At 53.6% G+C, this 21,776-nt stretch overlaps 1 protein-coding gene across 1 annotated transcript; it reads left to right on the top strand.

The window, feature by feature from the left end:
* Nucleotides 1-1,830: 1,830 nt before the first annotated feature.
* Nucleotides 1,831-14,680, top strand: LOC115271314. Its single transcript, XM_029912963.1, has 5 exons — nucleotides 1,831-2,629; nucleotides 3,372-3,683; nucleotides 9,383-9,448; nucleotides 10,682-10,916; nucleotides 14,638-14,680. The coding sequence occupies exons 1-5, from the start codon at nucleotides 2,506-2,508 to the stop codon at nucleotides 14,678-14,680; spliced, it is 780 nt and encodes a 259-aa protein (XP_029768823.1). The 5' UTR covers nucleotides 1,831-2,505.
* The last annotated feature ends 7,096 nt before the right edge of the window (nucleotides 14,681-21,776 follow it).

The following is a 21,776-nucleotide window of genomic DNA, read 5'->3' as shown; positions in this document are numbered from 1 at the left end:
GTCAATATTCCTAACTCCAGATACAAATATATTCAGCAAACCATAACCTTTCCAGTGACACCTCGCATGACCCGTCTTGTACAAAATGCATCATAATTATGCCATAATCTTATCATAATAATATAACTGTGAAGAATATGGGGTGCAGTGTGTGTGTGTGTCCTTGGTGCCTCTTACTGGAGGGGCTGGGCCCTGCTGTTTGTGTGTGTGTATGTCCCTGACACCCCCGCCGGAGGGGCTGGGCCCTGCTCTGTGTGTGTGTGTGTGTGTGTGTGTGTAAATCCTGCTGCCCCCTGCTCTCTGTGTGTGTCCCTGTTGGAGCAGCTGAGCGCTGCAAGGTGCTGGCACACACTAGCCAGCAAGGGGCTGGGTTGGGGGCACAGCTGCCTTTTCCCTGGGGCTGAGCATGGAGGAATGGGGTGGGGAGTTCGCCCCTAAGCCAAATGGGAGCAACGTGAGGCCTGGCACGTCAATTTCCCATTGCCGGAGCACCGGGAGCCATGGCCTCCAGCTGGTTTGCTAGCATAAGCTATTTTATTATTGGCCCCAGGCCTGGAACAGGGGTGGTCACAAACAGCGCCCAGGAATCTCTGCTCGGACGCCAGCGACTGGTTCCAGGGAGCGAGACTAGGGCAGCCGACGCCGCCTGCCTGCAGTGAGCTCACGGCTCCCCCGCTCAGACCAAGAACTTGCACTGCCCGGCGTGGAGCGGAGCCGCCTGGTGCCGCCACCCGCAGCGCTAGCCTGGGCCAATTCCCTCCCCGTCACCCCCTCTTGTCTGATCATTTTGGCTCCAACTCGCTGGCCTCAGTCCGATGGGAGAAGAGAGGAGACGGCTCCAGTTCCCACCCCCCAGCTGCTTTCTAGGAATAACGGCTCCCCCTCCCCAAGGCTGGGCCGCTGCTGGACACGTGCGTGGCTGGGGAATGAGCCGATAACCCTGGTTTTTGGCCGCCTCACCCGGTGGGGATGTGTGTGTGTGTGCAAGAGAGAGACATGGCTTGGTGACAGCTGTGTGCTGCTTGTTAAGTTTCACATCCCCCCAATCCCCAACTCCACCGGTTCCCCACCCCCCCCCCCCCCACCTCCCCCCCGGCCCCCCCTGCTGCCCCCCCGCCCCCCCCCCATTGCTCCTGGGCCCCGCTGACTCCCTCCCATTGCCCCAAGCTCCCGTTCACGGCCTCACACCCCAGGCCTGCCCCGCTCCTTGCCTCTTGACCACGGCGCCTGGGTTCAAGGAAGTTCCATCGAAAACAAAATATTGAAGCTCCTGGCCCTCGGGGCAGGGAACAGGCCACACGGCTCAAAGTCCCGAAGGCAAAGGCAGAGCCCCTGGCGTTTCCCGTTCAGCTCCCAATTTCTAAGCCAACCTGGCGATTTTGGCAGGGGACCCTCCTGAGACGCGAATCCTCGGGGGAGGGGCTTTTAATTATTTTTCTTTGCACCGGTGACAAACGCCAGGCCCAAGGCTGCAGCTGTTGCTTCCGTAAAACTGAGAAGTGAAACTTGGCCATGCGGGGCCGGAGGGGTGGCGTGGGAAAAGCTGCGCCTACTCGCTCTTGCTCTGACATTGTCACAAGGATGTAGCCACCTCCGGTCTGCTTTTCCTGCCTGCTCAATTTTTGCTCTATCGGTGGGCCTCTCTAACAGGGGGAATCGCCAGCAGCCCTGGGGAAGGAAAGATGTGGAGGAAACTTGCTTTTCAGGAAGTAAGACGCCCACGCTTGCTGTTTGACACTGGAGGACTTGGGGGGGGGGGAGAGGGTGTCACTCTTTTTTGGGCTGAAATAGGTTTCAAATGCATAACAAGCCACTCAAAGGGCACAGATGGATTTAAAACACCGAGCCCCAGAAGAATGATATACAGCATGCGTAGGAACGACAGTTTGTGGATTTCCTGCTAGGCGCCTAGGAGAAAACAAGGGATCTCTCGGACAGTCGCTGTTAGACCTGCCAAGGCGCTGAGACGCCATAACTCTCGCAGGACGGGTCTAAAAATATGCAGCGGCCATATTCAGTCTCCCCTGCAGAATCACAGAAAAACGAGACCTCTCGTGTTTCATGGGGTCCCTGCTTCCAGGGGACGATTGAGATGCTTAAAACAGAGCACCCGCTAACGTGCTTTGCCGGCCTGGTGCCTGCGTGAGGCAGAGAGGCGCACAGTGACTGACGCAGAGCGCTGGAGGAATGGGGGATAAAAACTAGTTCTTCAAAATAACACAGCGACGAAGATTGCCCTCTTTTAAATGTGTTTGAGGGCGTTCCTTGGCATAGGACGTACAAATGCGGACACGTGTAGCGGATCGATTTCTCGCCATCCCACTCGCGGTGCCGTCTGGATTGTTTGGAAGGCTTTTTTTTTTCATTGGGGGGCCCCGCAGGAGTTTTGCAGAATGGCCAGCGTCCGGGTTGATACGCTTTGCGCAGGAGGAGGCAGGGTGAAGGGGCGGGCCTGCTTAGGGGGTGCCCGGATGACCATGTGGGCGCCAGACTCAGAAGTGCAGCATGGCGGGGTACAGCTCGGGTGCCACGAGGTGTAAAAACCAAACCCATCCCTTTGCCTTTGCAAGCATCGCCTTTAACGTCGTCGTCTTACTCCGGCGCGCTGGGCAAGCGGTACCGGACACCCGTAAGTGCCGCCCGGGGAGCTCTGTGCCGGGCTGGGTTCCCCGAAAGTGAGAGGCCAGAAGGGAAATGGGGGGGGGGAGGGGATGCGCCGGGAGGCCATTTGGAGAGGGAAGAGGGATGTGTGGAACACAGCGCATTGTGGGATATGTGTGTGGAGACCCAGGCCCTCATTGTGCCGGGCACTGCACAGACCCTGCCCGGGATCTTGGTGCGGTTTAGTGATTTTGGCTCTGATTCTGCACACACTCAGGGGTGTCTACACTACCAAGCCCCCCTCCCCTCCCCCGCAGCACCGAGGCCGGCTCAGCTGACTCGGGCTTGCGGGGGGGGGGGGCGCTAAAGACAGACGTGTAAACGTTGGGGGCTCAGCCTGGAGCCTGGGCTCTGAGACCCTCCCCATTTGTGGGAGCGCAAATCTACCCAGCCATTTTACAGCCCCGCAGCCCGAGCCCCACGAGCCGGAGTCGGCTGGCATGGGGCACCCGGGGGTGTCTGGTTGCTGTGTAGACCCACCCTGCGATTCGGCGCAGCAGGGCTCGTATTGCCGTGTAGACGCTCCCTCAAGCAGCGAGCTGAGGGTGATGCTATGCCCGCGGTGCAAGGCTTGCTTGAGCATTTGCAGGGTCTACGCCTTATATCTGAAGCGCTCCCCGGAACGTATCCCTCCCTCCCCCGCCAGATCTGGGTCTGACTTCTTCCAGGCTTCACCAAAGCTGGCCTGAAATGTTGATTTCTTCTCACAGGCCCCAGCCAATGTCAACAGGACATCCCTCTGTCTGTGCCCGAGGGTGGCGACGCGCAACAGCCCCTTAACCTCACGGAGCGCTTTGCCCAGCTGTCCTGGTACGATGCCTTGGCTGGGACATGGGTGCCGATAGCCGTCATCCGTCCAGGGAAATCAAACCCGCTCGACAGCTCCTTCGCCAGGTGCATCTCCATATCCAACAGATGGCTCACCGTGCTTAACGCCAGCAAAGCCATTGCAGGGGTGTACAAGATTGAATCTGAGATGAACAAAAGCAAGTGTCTGGTTTTCATCCGTCTGATTGTAACAGGTGAGTGCCGTGGGTCACAATTTCAGGGGTAACCGCACCGTGGATTTCCCCTTGGCCTCTGGAGGGCCCGGATGTCAGGTTTCCAGCTTCCCAGCCGCCCCCTCTCACAGGCGGAGGCCTGCGTCTGTCTCCCTCCCTCCAGCCTGGGGGGTTGGGTTTGGGTTTGAACGTCACTGTGAGTTTCCCAGCACATCTGAGCGTGGTCCAGCACCCTTAGGGTGACCAGATGTCCTGATTTTATAGGGACAGTCCCGATATTCAGGGCTTGGCCTTTGTCTTATATAGGTGCCTATTACCCCCCACTCCCTGTCCCGATTTTGCACACTTGCTATCTGGTCACCCTAAGCACCTGTGCTTTCCTTTTCTCCGGGGCTGCGACAACATACACCAGGTACCAACCAGCCACCGCAAAGCAAAGCACATTTAGTCCTAGCAGCACAGAGAAAACATGGAAAATAAGAAACTGCCCAACACGCCCGCTGACAGCTAAACAGAGATCAGCCCCAGCTCCGACCTCAGGGTCTGGTAGGGGTCGGACTTTCAAACCCCTCAACCAGGTCTGCTCTCTCGGTTACAAGTTCCTGGCAGGTCCTGGGGACAGTTCAGCCATTTCTTTCATTTGTCTACGTTTTACTGGGCGCGGCCCAGACAGTCACTGAAATCGGGGCCCCGTCGGGCCGGGCGCTGCCCAGACACAAAGTCGCTGAGATTGGGGCCCTGTTGCGCTGGGTGTTGCCCAGACACAGAGTCACTGAGATCAGGGCCCCGTCGGGCCGGGCACTGCCCAGACACAGAATGAATCAGTCCCTGCCCCTAAGAAATTACCATCTAAATAGACAAAATGTCTGAGGGGGGAAACTGAGGCACGGGGCAGAGAAGTGACTTACCAAAGGTTACACAGCAGGTCAGTGGCAGGTCAGGGAATCAAACCCAGGCCCCCTGAGGCCCAGGCTGCTGCTCCTTCTCACAGGCTGTGCTGCCGCTCTGGCAGAGAGAGACTGACACGTTTGTTCCCTGTGAACCTGTGAACCACCTGAGCCTAGTTTCCTCCACCCCTTTGAGGTGTAACATGGAGCATCAGCTGCCTGCTTTGCACAGCGGGATCCCAGTCTGCGGCCAGTGGTGCCCCTTGGCTGATGTCTTTGGGTTCTTGCCCTCCCGTGCCTGTATCACAGCCCCGAGAAACGCCCCTGACAGCGCGGAGTAGAGCGGAAGAATTACTTCTCGTGTCTTGCTCACAACACTCCTGCTAATACACCCCAGAAGGATGTTTGCTTTTTTTGCAACAGCGTTACACTGTTGACTCATATTTAGCTTGTGGTCCACTATGACCCCCAGATCCCTTTCCGCAGTACTCCTTCCTAGGCCGTCATTTCCCATGTGTGCAACTGATTGTTCCTTCCTAAGTGGAGCACTTTGCATTTGTCCTTATTGAATTTCATCCTATTTACTTCAGCCCATTTCTCCAGTTTGTCCAGATCATTTTGAATTTTAATCCTTTTGGGCAGATACACCCCAAAAACTGGAGGTTATTCTCCCATGAGATACACCAAACCAGCAACAAAAGCAAACTTCTGGCTAACAGGAAGTCAGAACAGCAGTTTCCTTAGTCGCTCCAGTCCTTGTATCACCACCAAAAACACTCGACTTTGAGATGAGTGGTTCTTTAAAACCAATTTCATTAAATAAAAGTATCAGGAGGTAGCCATGTTAGTCTGTATCCACAATAGGGTGACCAGATGAGAGGAAGAAAATATTGGAACACAGGGTGGGGAGCGTCACTGTCGGAGCTAAAAAAACCCCAAAAACAAAAAAACCCAGAATACGGCGAAATATTGCCTCCCGACCAAACATCAGTCGGGACACGGGACAAATGCCTACATATCGGGACGGTCCCGATTTTATCGGGAGGTCTGGTCACCCTAATCCACAAAAACAACAGGGAGTCTGGTGGCACCTAAAAGGTTCTTCTGATCCCAAAGGACCAGCCACACACCCAGGTCAATATACAACTCAGATCTTACCCCAAAATCACACTGATGCCAATCCTTTATGTATAAAAAGAAAGTAAAAAGGTGAGAGTTAAAATTGGTTAAAGGAATCACATACATACAACAATTGCAAAGTTCTTGGTTCAGACTTGTAGCAGTGATGGAATATACTGCTGGCTTAAGTCAAGTCTCCGGCTGCTTCAAAATCATTGGAAGGTCCTCAGGCCCTTGGTTTCCATTAGATGTTTCCAGGGACTTTTAGCTTCTACAATGTGGAGGGAAACCTGTTGTTTTAAACAAAGCCCTCAGATGGTGTTTGAAGTCACATGGGCAAGTCACATGTCCATGCATGATTCCGCTTAGTCACAGTAGAAGCCATTAGCGATACCTCAGACAGCATGTTCAGAGGAAAGTCCCTTCAGGATAAGTGGGCGTCTTCCATTGTGAGTTAAATGTTCTTTCGATGGGCCACACAATTTGAATAGCCGCCTCCAGGATGTGCTGGCTAACTACCTTGTGGGCGTTACCCCAGGAGCAAACATTTGAAATCCAGGTACAGAACCTATGCTCATAATGTCAAATACAAAAATGATCCATACATACAGATAGCATAATCATATTCAGCAAATCATAACCTTTCCATAGACGCCTCACTTGGCAACCTTTGTGCAAGATTTGTTGTAAATATATAACAGTGGTTGCAACAATGATCGACATGATCATATTTTAATCAGATAACGTCACCGCGGGGTCCTGGCCGGGGCTGCGTGGGGAGTTCCAGCTGCGGGACAGAGGAAGGCTCCACTTTCCACAGAGAGAGGGGGGAGAATTCAAGCTACCTGGACAAATTGGAGAACTGGGCTGAGTTCAGGCAGATGAAATGTAGTAGAGACAAGTGCAAAGTGTGTTACTTAGGAAGGGAAAATCCAATGCCTAGCTCTGAACTGGGGAATAACTGGCCTGGGGCGTGCACAGCTGCAAAGGAGCTGGGGGTTAGGGCAGGTCACAAATTGAATAGCAGCCCCCGGTGTGATGCAGTTGCTAAAAAGACTGATATTATTCTGGGCTGTATTACCAGGAGTGTTGTATGTAAGACACGGGAGGTCATTGTCCTGCTCTCCTGGGAACTGGTCAGGTCTGAGCTGGAGGACTGAGTCCAGTTCTGGGTGTGACACTTTAGGAAAGTTGTGGACAAGTTGGAGAGAATCCAGAGAAGAGCAACAAAAATGATGAAAGGTTTAGAAAACCTGACCTAGGAGGGAAGGTTAAAAACACTGGGCATGTTTAGTCTTGAGAAAAGCAGACTGAGGTGGGACCTGAGAACAGTCTGCAGATATGCTCAGGGCTGTTATAAAGAGGACGGGGATCAATTGTTCTCAGTCCCACTGAAGCTAGGACAAGCAGTGATGGGCTTAAGCGGTGGATGTGATATACCTTGATTTTAGCAAAGCTTTTGATACGGTCTCCCACCGTATTCTTGCCAGCAAGTTAAAGAAGTATGGGCTGGATGAATGGACTGTAAGGTGGATAGAAAGCTGGCTAGATCGTCGGGCTCAACGGGTAGTGATCAATGGCTCCATGTCGAGTTGGCAGCCAGTATCAAGCGGAGTGCCCCAGGGGTTGGTCCTGGCAGGGCCATCCTTAGGATTTATGGGGCCCTACGCAATATTATTAAACTGGTGCCCCATGCCTGATGGCAGCCTGAGCTCGCAGCCTGGCCGGGGGGAGGGATGAAACAGCAAAGGATAACAAGTTGCCCAGCCCACCTTACGGTGGCAGAGAGTCACAGTTCCCCGCAGAGACCCCTGTACCCTCTCCCTTACGCAGAATGGACATGCAGAAGGTACCTAATTAAAAGCACTAAATTTGGGAATAAAAAATGTCAGTCACAGGTTTTTTGATATGCCCTGAAGTTTGTCAGACATTTATTTGCAAAAACTTTGTAAGTAAGTTAGAGATGTGATTTTATAATCTTCACCAACTCACTAATGAAATATTTTTAAAGCAATTTTTAAACGAAGGTCCTGTAGACTGACATGTTCTGAGTAAATATTACAGTCATGCACAACAGTTTTGGTTCAGAAACTGACCGTATAGACCTGGGGGTTGGCAAATGGCTGTTAAATGGCTTCATTACCCCTTGAATGGCTCTTGAACTGTTTCAATGTTGTGCTAACGGGTCTGGCAGGCTGGAGGCTTTTTCATTTTTAACTACTAGATCCCCTCCCGAGGCAGACTCATCAGGCTGCAGCAGCCAGCTGTGGGAGCCTGCAGGAAGGGTCAGAACAGGGATAGGAAAGCCAGGAAGGTGGACACTAAGATCCAGTGGTGCCCCAAATTTTCAGGTGCCCTACCCAGCCGCATATGTTGCATATACCTAAGGACGGCCCTGGGTCCTGGGGCCGGTTTTGTTCAACTTCTTCATTAATGATCTGGAGGATGGGAAGAATTGCACCCTCAGCAAGTTCGCAGATGACACTAAGCTGGGGGGAGAGGTAGATACGCTGGAGGGTAGGGATAGGGTCCAGAGTGACCTAGACAAATTGGAGGATTGGGCCAAAAGAAATCTGATAAGGTTCAACAAGGATAAGTGCAGAGTCCTGCACTTAGGATGGAAGAATCCCATGCACCACTACAGGCTGGGGACCGACTGGCTAAGCGGCAGTTCTGCAGAAAAGGACCTGGGGATTACAGTGGACGAGAAGCTGGATATAAGTCAACAGTGTGCCCTTGTTGCCAAGAAGGCCAACGGCATATTGGGCTGCATTAGTAGGAGCATTGCCAGCAGATCGAGGGAAGTGATTATTCCCCTCTATTCGGCACTGGTGAGGCCACATCTGGAGTATTGCGTCCAGTTTTGGGACCCCACTACAGAAGGGATGTGGACAAATTGGAGAGAGTCCAGCGGAGGGCAACAAAAATGATTAGGGGGCTGGGGCACATGACTTACGAGGAGAGGCTGAGGAACTGGGGTTATTTAGTCTGCAGAAGAGAGGAGTGAGGGGGGATTTGATAGCAGCCTTCAACTACCGGAAGGGGAGTTCTGAAGAGGATGGAGCTCGGCTGTTCTCAGTGGTGGCAGATGACAGAACAAGGAGCAATGGTCTCAAGTTGCAGTGGAGGAGGTCTAGGTTGGATATTAGGAAACACTATTTCACTAGGAGGGTGGTGAAGCAGTGGAATGGGTTACCTAGGGAGGTGGTGGAATCTCCTTCCTTAGAGGTTTTTAAGGTCAGGCTTGACAAAGCCCTGGCTGGGATGATTTAGTTGGCGATTGGTCCTGCTTTGAGCAGGGGGTTGGACTAGAACCTCCTGAGGTCTCTTCCAACCCTGATATTTTATGATTCTATGATAAACTGCAGCAAGGGAGGTTTTGGTTCTGCAGGAGGAAAAGGTTTTCCACTCTAGGGCTGGTGAAGCTCTGGAACAGGCTTCCAAGGGAGGTTGGGGAATCCCTGTCACTGGAGGTTTTTAAGAACAGGTCAGACAAACCCCCTGCCAGGGTGGATCTAGGGTTACTGGTCTGGGCTCAGCGCCGGGGGCTGGGCCAGATGCTCCCTCTCGGTCCCACCCTGCTCTGACTCTGCGCAGTAGCATTGGGGCGGGGGGCAGATTTTAAGGGATTGGAGGGGATGGGATCCCTCTCCTCTGACCTCCTGGGACTCTGCATCCGCTCGCTGCAACCGCCTCTGCATTGTCTCATTCCAGAGCCTGCGCCAACCTCAGCTCCGGTCTCCCAGGTGGCCCTGGTCAGCAGCGGGACAGCAGCTGCAGGTGAGTGACGGGGCTGGGAACGCGCTGCCGAACTGCTGGGATCGCCAGCTAATTCTGGCTGCAGCCCGGCTCCTCGGCAGATTGTCCTGCTCGGCTCCTAACTGGCCGATGGAGCAGAGTGGGTGGGGCAGAACCTCCAGGTACTGACCGCTTGGCTCCCAACCCCACGTCCGTGCCCAACTATGACTTGATTTCTTGGGTGACACTTTATATTGAGGTGCCATGTAGAAGTAATTTAAGAAAGGGTTGAATGGTGGCTGCAGGGTTTGTCTACACAGGGCCACTCAGGAAAATTAATCCGAATCAAGTCAAAGTGCAGGCTCTGGTTTACACTACAGTGTTAGGTGGACATAAGGCAGCTTACGTCACCCTAACTCTGTCAGTGTCTACACTGAAAGGCAGCTCCCACCCGTGGAACTCGCCCGCTGAACCGACGGAATAACTCCAGCTCCGCGCGAGGCCTAGCGCTTGGGTGGATGCAGTTAGATCGATGCCGGGGCGCTAATGACATCGCCTGTTGCTGCTTTTCAGACGCCGTCCCACAATGCCCCACGCTGGCATGGTGAGGACGCGCGCCGCTGACACAAGGGGTGCAGTGTGGACATGCAAAAGCAATTTAATTACTGCCCTGGCTGTACGTCAGCGTAACTTAGGTCGGAGTTAATTTTGTAGTATAGACTTGCCCTGAATTTAAAGTGGATTCGCTAAACCGCATTGACCCCCCCTGTGTGGACACTCTTATTTAGAATTGAAGTGGCCGGAATTTGATTCACTTTAGAAGTGAATTAAGCTAAATTGAATTCATGCTGCTTTAATCTTGAAGGAGAGCATCCACTCAGGGGTTTAATGCTGTTTAACTAATTCACTTTAAAAGTCAGATTAGATTTCCTGAGAGGCCCTGTGTAGACAAGCACACGCGTTACATGTGTCTTTAGCATGCCGAGACCGTATATTCACCATGTATGAACACCTTATAAACCAGCTATCAAGTGAACCTTAACCTAAAGTATATGGCGCCTAGCAGGCCCAGTCATGGTGTGTTACGGTAGCGCCTCGGAGCCCCAGGAAAATTGGCAAACCCACGATTAGCGGGGGACTGTGGAGTGTCTCGAATCAGAAAATCCCTTTTGCGCGTGCCGGGTGGAACGCTGAGCGCGGTGGAGAGGCTGGAAGTTTTCGGCTGGGTTTGACCAATTCTCCCGCTAATGCCGCAATTCCTGTCGTTGGTTGCAGAGCCCGGATCTTGGTCCAGCCGTATTGCCGTGGTGGTGGTGCCGGTGGTGGGGTCAGTGATGGTGGTGGCGCTGTTGATATGGCAGATAAAGAATATTGCTCGCTACATGCGCTCGTTCTGCAGCCGTCATGACTTCCCTGCCAGAGCCGCCCCGTCCCAGCAGGCCAGCGACTCAGGCCCCATGCAGGAGCTGGCAGAGCTGACGCAGCCGGAGGATGCCAGCGGTGGGGACCGGTCAGCTCTGCTGAATGGGAAACTTCTCGGCAGCGCTGAAATGCTAAACGCAGGGGACTGGAGAGTGGGGAGGGATGAACCCCGTCCCTCAACATCCACTCAATGTGCAGTGGCAGTCAAGACTGGGACTTTTCTGCTTGGAAAAGAGATGACTAAGGGGGGATACAATGGAGGTCTATAAAATCATGACTGGTTTGGAGAAAGTAAATAAGGAAGTGTTGTTTACTCCTTCTCATAACACAAGAACTAGGGGTCACCAAATGAAATGAATAGGCAGCAGGTTTAAAACAAATAAAAGGAAGTATTTCTTCACCCAATACACAGTCAACCTGTGGAACTCCTTGCCAGAGGATGTTGTGAAAGCCAAAACTATAACAGGGTTCAAAAGAGAATTAGGTAAGTTCCTGTAGGACAGGTCCATCAATGGCTATTAGCCAGGATGGTCAGGGACGCAACCCCATGCTCTGGGTGCCCCTAAACCCGGACTGCATGATAGGGATTGGATCACTGGATAATTGCCCCGTTCTGTTCATTCCCTTTGAAGCACCTGGCATTGGCCACTGTCGGAAGACAGGCTACTGGGCTAGATGGACCATTGGTGTCCAGTATGGCCGTTCTTTCTTATATTCTTATGAACTCACAAGGCCCCTTCCTGCCTGACATCTCTATGACTCTCACAAAATAACATGACTCCAGGAGGTGGGGATTTTAGCAAAGGACCAAATAGCAAGAGACTTGTGATAAAGTCACAAGAGTTCCAAATCCTGTAACACTTCCACTGTCTACATATTCTTTCGGTCCGTGTCACCTACTGAAAGCAGTAACAAGCCACGTTTGTATCCAGAAGCACCAGGCATGTTGCCTTGTCCTTGCTCCCGTTTATAACGTTTGCCTTTCAGCGTCGAAAGGCCGGTCTGTTGTGATGTGCCTTGTGTCTACTTCAGATTGCAAGTGCTTCGGGGCCTGGACTGCTGCCGTACTGGTTTTAACAGTGCTCACCCTATGGAGACGGGCGTTATTATCCACAGCAGTGCATCCACTCATGGCTACTGTTCAGCAGCGCCTGGCCTTGTTTCCCAGCTCTGGACTCACTCCTAATTGCACCCAGCCAGGGGTGAGGTGTGTGTGTGTGGGGGGGAAACTGGTCTGATTCTCCCCAGCAGCGGGTGGTAAATAAACCAATATGTGGATAAAACCAAAGGGGCGAAACTACCGCGCAGTCGGGCAACGAGCACAGGAGACGGCCAATCAGTGAGCTGCTACGAGGCCGGGCACAGGCGGGTCCCACCTCCGGAGGCTGACCAGGAATTTATTCTGAGCACCAAACGCATGCAGGAGACTGAAGAATTTGTTATACCAATAGAATAAAAACCAGCAGGATCTTATTAAGAGGGATAAGGCAAAGATGCCACATTTATTGTAAATATAATGATAAAGCAAAAGATAAAAGTAAACAACGTTGTTTGACTACTTATTCCTATCACTACTTATTCCTTACACACACACACACACACACACATATATATATAGATTCATTTACACAATCATTCATTCAAGTTCTGTATAGGAGTTATAGTTACCAGCCTAGAAGTTGCTCATGCCAAGTTACTGGCCACGTATCTTGGTCATGAGGATGGAGCCGAGTCTGTGTCAGATGCACCTGATGCTCCTGGAGGCTGGCAGCACAACCAGACGCTCAAAGTCCTCAGTCTTGTGAGTCCATTCTTATAGGATTTAATTCCTATGTTAGTCTATGGGAGCTGTTTCATCCTGCTGTTGCTGACTCAATCAGCAGATGGCACATTCCTGGTGGCTCCACACTGTCCAAAGTTTGTGTTTCTCATCCTTCCAGGTGATGGGGTGGATCCCAGTTTACCCTCCGGGGGTTGTCTGGTGGTCCACTTGACACATTCTTCGGCGGATACTCCCTTTATAGGCTGGCACCTCCCTAACCATTCATGTACATCAAGCATTCATCAACATACATTCCATATCTTAACCATATTTTAATTTACTGTCTCCACCACTTTCGGGGTGTGTGCTAATTCATTTGAGACTCCCGGCCCTTTAATCACAGACGGTGGGGGGGGTCTGTTCCTAGGAGCCGTTGCTGTTACAATGAAGTGAAAGTCACTTACTGGCTTAAGGCTCACAGCAGGGGTGGTAACATAGTGTTCACTTTAAGAACAAAGTCAATTAACTTGTTTGTAAGTTTTACATAGTAATAAAGTATCTTTCCCAGGACAGTTACAATCAATGGTTTCTACAGACAGTAGCTTACAAGTTTTAACAGGAGACCCAAGAGATTTTTGTACTTGGTGAAACTGTTGGATTTTAAAGTGTGGGGGACAAATTATGGGGGGGTCACTGTCACTTGGGGGAATCACTGTTAGTACCTTCTTTAATATCCCTACAAATTTGTTAGGCCGAGGGGCGTGGGTGTGAGCCCGTTGCCTCCTGCTGGCTGCAATCGGACATGCGTGGAATATTTCTGGGGGTCAGGGTGCCTTCAGCCACTCGATACGTCTGCTCAGACGGCTGGGCATTGGGTTTCCCCCAACTCCGCTCCCCTCTCCGGTGCCCACCCCCTCCGCTCTGCCCCTCCTGTGGGCACGGCTCGGTCCACCCCACCCCCTCCGCTCTGCCCCTCCTCTGGGCAGGGCTCGGTCTGCCCCACCCGCTCCGCTTTGCCCCTCCTCTGGGCATGGCTCGGTCCGCCCCACCCCGTCCGCTCTGCCCCTCCTCTGGGCATGGCTCGGTCCGCCCCACCCCCTCCGCTCTGCCCCTCCTCTGGGCATGGCTTGGTCCGCCCCACCTCTCTGCTCTGCCCCCTCTGCCCCGCCTCCAGCCCCGGTGGGAGCAGAGCGCGGGGTCTGAGGGCGTTGCTCCTGCCTGCCCTGGCTCAGGCTATGCTGGGGAAGAGTGTACACCACGGGCTGCTAGGATCTGCCCCACATGCAGGCGTTCACACGCCGTGTGCCCCCGGCGGGCCCTAGACCACAGTGACAGCATCTTCCTCTCGCCGAGCCCCCTGTGGCCTTGGGGGACAGCCCGGGGCTGGATCGGCCAAGGCCTTACCAGGCAGCGCGGGCGCGGCAGACCCGGGAGGCCCCCTGCCACTGGGCCACGGTTCGGAGCCGCCTGAGTGCTCCAAGGGGAAGCCTCTGGCCACGGCTGCCACAAGCTCTCCCCCACCCCCCGTCACGGATCCCCAGATCCGGTGCTCTGGCCCGGCTCTGGAGCAGTCCCTGGGAGGAGCCCGATGGTACGTCAGCCCCCTGTGGGTCACACTCACTGGGGTCAACCCCTCGGCTTCACACCACCTCCGGGGACCGGCCCTTGGAGCCTGCCATCCCCCTGGGGCATGCCGGGTGCTTCCCGCAGCGAGACCGCCGGGATCGGACCATGGAGGTAGACACACCCCAAATGGGAGCCAGGTTCCTCCCTCCCCCACGTTCCCTTGATCTGGAGTGACTCAGCCAGCAGTGTGGATGCAGGAGGGGTCAGGACACAGCATAGACAGTCCTTGGTTAAAGTTACAGCAAAGTCCATGTGGGTTGGGCCAGAGCCCCGAGCTCTGCTCTGCCCACCCCCAAGTCCCAGTCCCAAAGAGCGTCCCGCTCCCAGTGCCCCACATGGAGTGACCCCCCAGCCTCTCCTCCAGCCTTTGGCCTGGGTTTGGGACACCTGGTCACCTGGTTCCCCCTCCTTTGTCCTCCAGCTGCTCACACCTGGCTCGCTTCCTGCGGAGGGGGGCCATATAGCCGGGCCATTATCTTCTGGGACCCTCCATGGGCCAGGGGCCCGGCCCCAGACAGCTGACATCAGTCACACCTGGGTCTCTGCAAAGAGTAAACAGCCTTTTCCCACCACCTAGTTAACCAGGCACTGCATAGGGGAAACTGAGGCACACACCATATTAATACAAATTATTATGAAAAATTCCCACTCTGCCACAGCTGGGCTCCCTGACACAGGGGTAATAGACACTCGCCACTCCCACCCCCTGCTGAATTGAGTCTCTGCCTGGCTGGCCGGAGCCCTGTTTGACAGGGCTGGGAGCTGGACAGGGCCACAGGCGACCCGCAGCGAGGGGGTGTATTATAATAATGGGCCCTTCTGTCCCATAGATCTCAAAGCCTGGCCAGGATTGGTAGCCCCAGTCTTCAGAGGAGGAAACTGAGGCAGCGAGAGGGGAGGGAGCTTGTGGAGGGGTAACAAAGTGCGCAGGCGTGGTGCTCTGGGACCGCGCCGAATGAAGTCAGACAGGTTCCTCGTCGCAATGCAACATCCTCCAGGGCCCACTCTGCCTAGGGCATCCCTCCTTGGCTTCAGCGCCCCTGTTCACACTGTGAGCTCCCCGCAGTGAGTCCACCTGGCTGGGACCCCTGGGGAAGCCTCACACAACCCCCTGCAGCCCACCTCCGCACTCAGCAGGGACTCTCAGCCAGCGTGGAAAACAGAAGGGTTATTAGTCATCGGGAGCACAGTGTAGAACAGAGCTCATTAGCACTGAAATCAGGAGCAGTCAGCAAAGTCCATCTTGGGGGGATCCAGAACCGCCCCCCCCCGGGCTCCTCCCACCCAAGTCCCAAACCAGGAGACTGACCCGCTTCCAGCTTCACGCCCAGCTGCCCCTCCTCCGCCCTTCGTCTCTTTCCTGGGCAAGCAGGTCCCTGGCCGCCACCTCTCGCTTTGTTCTCCAGCACCTCCGGCTGGCTCACGCAGAGGGTGGGCCCCGGCCATCAGTTGCCTGGACACGGAATGTCAGCCATTGTCTGAGCCCAGGCAGCCCGTCGGCATCGCACCCGCCCTCTAGGGGGCTCTGCAATAATCACACACCCTTGTCCCACCACCTAGATACTTGAGTAACACACAGGGGAAACTGAGGCACACACAGCATATTCATACAAAACATTAAGAACATTGCCACTTCATCACAGGAGGAGAGAACCCAGGAGTCCTAGCCCCCCCCCGCTCTAACCACTAGACCTCACTCCCCTCCCAGAGCTGGGGAAAGACTCTTCCCATTAGAAGCCCCTGTTTTCCAAATGCTGATAACTTTGCCAGATGTTCGTCATTGGGGATGGAATTGCCCCAGCCCAGGCGGCCGCCGTGGGATGAATTTTGGGGGGAGAATTTTAGCCAAATTGATTCCGCTGGTTCTGGAAACCAGACCACTGGTTTGTTGGTTGTCAGCTCCAGGACACCGCCAGCCCCCCCGAGCAATCGCCTCTGGGCTAGGTCGGCCTGTGCTTTGCTTTGCGGGGTATCAGCGGTGGCACCCCAAGCCCCTTCTGCAGGCGTTGCCCGGCGGCGTGCAGCCCCTGACACGGACGCACATGGTAACGAGCAGTATGGCCGGATACCCACAGCTGGTCCCAGCTCAGGGTCAGGCCTTCGGGACACCACAACGGAAACAACCAGAAGGTTATTACCACCGCTGACGACAGCCGAGCTGCTGAGGCAGGAGGGTGGAAACAGAGCGGGCTACCGGGAAACCCAACGCAGAAGACCACTGTTTGAGTTGAAATGTCACTTTCACAGGCTCAGATCCTGGGCTAAAGGACTTTCTCCCCTAAAGCAACTTCCCAGGGGCACCGGCCACGTGGCTGGGATCATAACAAGTAAGAACGGCCGCACTGGGTCAGAGCAACGAACTGTGTAGCCCAGTATCCTGTCGTCTGAGAGTGGCTGGGGCCAGGTGCTTCAGAGGAGATGAACAGAACAGGGCAATGTGACGGGTTCGGTCACAGAGACCCCCTTGGGACAGTCACCTGATGTGCTGAGATTACCTCTGCGCCCGTTTTCTTTGCCAGCTTGGGACTTTAGAACCCTGCCTTGTTGAGCCAGACACGCTAGTCTGCTGCAACTCAGACCAAGGGTCTGAAGCACGCCCCCAAAGCTGCAGTTTTTAACTGAAAACCACTCAGCAGGTATTCCTGCTTCCAGCACCCAGACACCCGGCTCCCAGTGGGATCCAACCCCCAAATAAATCCGTTTTACTCTGTATAAAACTTATACAGGATAAACTCATAAATTGTCCGCCCTCTATAACACTGATAGAGAGATATGCACAGCTGTTTGCTCCCCCAGGTATTAATCACTTACTCTGGGTTTATCAATAAACAAAAGTGATTTTATTAAGTATAAAAAGTAGGATTTAAGTGGTTCCAAGTAATAACAGACAGAACAAAGCAAGTTACCAAGCAAAATAAAACAAAATACGCAAGTCTAAGCCTAATACATTAAGAAACTGATTACTGAGATGTTCCAATAAGCTTCTTTCACAGACTAGACTCCTTCCTAATCTGGGCCCAATCCTTTCCCCTGGTACAGTCCTTGTTAGTTCCAGCAGGCATCTTAGGTGGAAACTAGGGGCTTTTTCATGACTGGGACCCACTTTGTTCTGTTCCATCCCCTTTTATCACTTTGGCACAAGGTGGGAATCTTTTGTCTCTCTGGGTTCCCACCCCTCCTTCTAAATGGAAAAGCACCAGGTTTAATATGGATTCCAGTATCATGTGACATGGTCACATGTCCTGTGAGACCCCTGTGAGAGTCTTCATTCTTCCTGGGCTGGCCTACACATACAGAGGAAGGTTTGCAGGTAAACAGAACCATTTACAACCAATTGTCCTAGTCAATGGGAGCCATCAGGATTCTAAACCACCATTAATGGCCCACACTTTGCATAACTACAGTAGGACCTCAGAGTTATACTTCATATTCCTAGTTTAAGATACAAGAATGATACATTCATACAAATTGGATGACCACACTCAGTAGATTATAAGCTTTGTAATGATACCGTACAAGAGACCTTTTGCATAAAGCATATTCCAGTTACACCATATTCACACTCATTAGCATATTTCCATAAAATATTATGGAGTGCAACGTCACAGACAATGATCCACTGATCCATTTCCGGTCGTCCAGTCCCAGCTTCTGGCTCCAGAGATTTAGGGACACCCAGAGCATGGGTTTGCGTCCCTGACCAGTTTGGCTAATGGGGTCCTCCAGACCCCATTATACATTTGGCCTCTACAACATCCTCTGGCAAGGAGTTCCACAGGTTGACCGTGTGTTATGTGAAGAAGTATTTCCTTTTGTTTGTTTTAAACCTGCTGCCTGTCAATTTCATTGGGTGACCCTAGTTCTTGTGTTATGAGAAGGAGTAAATAACACTTCCTTAATGACTTTCTCCACACCAGTCAGGATTTCATAGACCTCCATCATATCCCCCGACCGGTTTGCTGGCCCAGGTTCAATGCTGACCGCTGTGTTGTTGAGACCCTCTAGCACAGTGGTCCCCAAACTGGGGTTCGCGAAATGTTACAGGGGGTTCTCAGGAAAAAATTCCCTAATGGCGGACAGAGCTGTCCCTAGGGACCTCGGGCAGCACGGGGCCAGCAGCCCGAAGCTCCTGGACTTCCAAGAGCTAAGCAGATGAAAGCAAACCTATCTATCACACTGAGGAGATTTAAACTTCAAGACACCTTATAAGAAATGGAAAGGGAGGTGGATATCTTTGGCTGTTTTTAGAATGAAATAGGCAGCTAGTATTGTTTTTAAAATGATTATGAAGAACAAGTTTAAGCTTTGTTGTAACTTGCGTTGTTTGCCTGGACTGCTCAAGACCTGAATGCTTGTGTAGGAGGAAGTCTTTGAGTTGGCTTCTTAAATACCTTCCTGCTGTTTCACAGCTGACACTCCTTGATGAAACATAGGAGGCTTGTCTTATAACAGGCTTATTCAAAGCGATACAAGCTACGAAAGCGAGATCTTGGATGAGTGTTGCCGTTTTCATAATGTAATAAAAATACTGTCATAATAAATAATAATTGATAATAAATAGTGTGTAATACGCATGTCATAAAAACAAATTTTATATTTCCGAGATCACTGCTTGCTCAGGTAAAGGAGACAATCCCTGGAAATATTCATGTTTAGGAGGGGGTTTGCGAGACTTGAAGGGGTTCACAGGTTGTTAAAGTTTAGGAACCATTGCTCTAGCAAAGGGGTTCTCAAACGGGGGGTCGTGACCCCTCAGGGAGTCACAAGGTGGTTACATGGGGGTCCATGGGGCTGCCAGCCCTAGGCCCCCATTAAATTACCCTCCCTTTTTAATTTATAAGGGGGGGGTCACACTCAGAGGCTTGCTGTGTGAAAGGGGTCACTGGCACCCCCGTACTGCAGAGCACGGATGGTGAAATTCGGGGGGGGGAGGGGGTTGGCCTAAGCTGTTCCAAGCTGAACAGTCCCAGTCTGATTAATCTCTCCTCGTACAGCAGCCGTTCCAGCCCCCTGATCATTTTTGTTGCCCTTTTCTGAACTTTTTCCAATTCCAATGTATCTTTTTTGAGCTGGGTCGACCGAATCCGCACCCAGTAGTCAAGGTGTGCGCGTACCGTGGATTTATATAGAGGCAACATGATATTTTCTGTCTTATTATTTATCCCTTTCCTACTGGTTCCTAACGTTCTGTTGGCTTTTTTGACTGCCGCTGCGCATCGAGCGGATGTTTTCAGAGAACTCTCCACCCTGACGCTGAGATCTCTTTCCTGAGTGATAACAGCATTTAGACCCTGTCTGTTCGTTGGGATTATGGTTTCCCATGTGCAGTGCTGCTTTGCATTGATCAACGTTGAATTTCATTGGCGGTTTTGTCGCCCAGCCGCCCGTTTTGCGAGATCCCTTCGTAACTCTCCGCAGACGGCTTTGGACTTCCTGGGGCTGCGGGTCGGGAATGAGGAGCAGCCTCCCCAGGGTGGGAGGTCGTGGTCGAGGGGCACAAGACGCCCTGGTGGGGGGACCCCTCCCCTGCGTCTGGCAGCTCTCTTGGTCCAGGGTCTTTGTCTCTCCCAGCTGTGGCAGGACTCAGCCAGGATCAGCCCCAGGGCCAGCAGGACGCCGGCGCCCAGGCCCAGACGGACGATGTTGCCCTGGGTGAAATCCAGGTGCCAGGGTGGGGCCGGAGCTGCTAAAGAGGGGAAGGGTCAGTCTGCAGCCACTTCCTGGGGGTGGGGGGAGGGTGTTAAGATCAGACCTCACCCAGCTCCCCGTGCAATCGGGGGTGACTCCGGATTGACCCTGGGGGGCTGAGATCCGAACTCAGCCCTGGGCCTCTGTTTCCCACGTCACTTACCTGGCGGAGGGCTGAGGCTGTGCCCCAGGGAGGTTGGGCTGGGGTCTCTGGGGGATGTGGCAGGGCTGGAATCTTGGCTGGCACCTGTATAAAGGGGTGGGGGTGTTAAACGCGGCACCAGAAACCTCCCAGCTCAGTTTATCTGGCCACTACCCCTGCCGCTGTCTCGGGCGCTATCCCCCGGCCCTGCCAGCGCCTGGGTAGTACAGATCCCCTGGCATGTCCCCCTAGATGGGGGGTGGGAACCCCGGCATCCTGGCCAAACCCCAGCGGGGGTGGGGGGGAGAGGATTCTGTTCATCCTCCCTAAATACCCTCTTTGCTTTCAACTGGATTATCTGTCACTTCCTGTCCCAAACTCTTGGGGTGTTTCTTTGTGCTGTTGAACAGCCCCTGTGCTTCACCCCAGAAGGGCCACATCTCAGCACCAGGCGAGGGGTCCCTGTATGACCCCACAGCAGTCAGGAGTGACTCTGGATTGACCCTAGAGGGCTGAGATCCGAACCCAGCCCTGGGCCTCTGTTTCCCATGTCACTTACCCGGCGGAGGGCTGTGGCTGTGCGACAGGGGTGCCGGGGTGGTGGGGCTGGGGTCTCTGGCGGGGGTGGCGGGGCTGGAATCCGGGCTGGCACCTGTACAAAGAGCGGCGGGGTGGGGAGCGGTGTTTAAGCCCAGCACCAGAAACCTCCCAGCCTGGTCTGTCTGGCTGCTACCCCTGCCGCTGTCTCGGGCACCATCCCCCGGCCCTGCCAGCGCCTGGGCAGTACAGATCCCTTGGCATGTCCCCCCAGATGGCGGGCAGGAACCCCGGCGTCCTGGCCAAACCCCAGTGTGTGGGTGGGGAGTTCTCGGTTTTTTTTCCCTATTAACTTTTGATTCTGATTTTAAAAATAGTTGTATAGGAAAAACCCGCACAAACCGGACTTTGGTTTCTCAGCCCCTGGGCCCCATTGGCCGCCCCGCTGCAGCGAGACGCCCGACAGTTAATTCTCCCCGGTTCGATGGGGCGCAACCAGACCCAGTGACTTGTGACGTACAAAGCCCCACGCCGCACGCACAGAAAAATCCAGCGCGCTGGAGAAAAAGGATGAAAGCAAAGTGAAGAGAAACAGCGTTCGCTGGCGGGAGCTGGGAAGGGGGTACAGAAGAAAGGCAGTGAAGGGGAGGCCTTTCATTCAGCTCCTTCCAGGAGAGCATCTCTGGATCCCTGCGAATTTTTCTTGCATAATGGGTGTGTGTATGTGTGTGTGTGTGTGTGTGTGTGTGTGTGTGTGTGGGAGGGGTCTTCCACACGACTGCCCTAAATACCCTCTGCGCTTTCCACTGGATTCTCCCTCACTTCCTGTCCCAAATGCTTGGGGTGTTGCTTTGTGCTGTTAAGCAGCTCCTGCGCCCTGCCCCAGAGGTGGCTGCATCTCCACTCTGGGTGAGAGTTCCCGTATATCCAGCCCCCACGCCCCACCCCAGAGATGGCTGCATCTCTGCTCCGGATGAGGTGTTCCCGTATAACCAGCCCCTGCACCCCACCCCAGAGGGGCTGTGTCCCAGCGGCAGGTGAGGGGTCCCCGTATAATTAGCCTCTGCACCTCACCCCAGAGGTGGCTGCATCTGAGCTCTGGGTGAGGGGACCCCGTATAACCAGCACCCGCACCCCACCCCAGAGTCAGCCGCATGTTTGGGACTCACCTCCCACAATGAGCCGGACGGGGT

Source organism: Terrapene carolina, unplaced genomic scaffold (assembly GCF_002925995.2).
Source record: "Terrapene carolina triunguis isolate 2854851 unplaced genomic scaffold, T_m_triunguis-2.0 Scaffold401, whole genome shotgun sequence".
Lineage (NCBI taxonomy): Eukaryota > Metazoa > Chordata > Testudines > Emydidae > Terrapene > Terrapene triunguis.
Note: the sequence above shows the minus strand (reverse complement) of the source record. Positions and strands in the feature narration are given on the sequence as shown.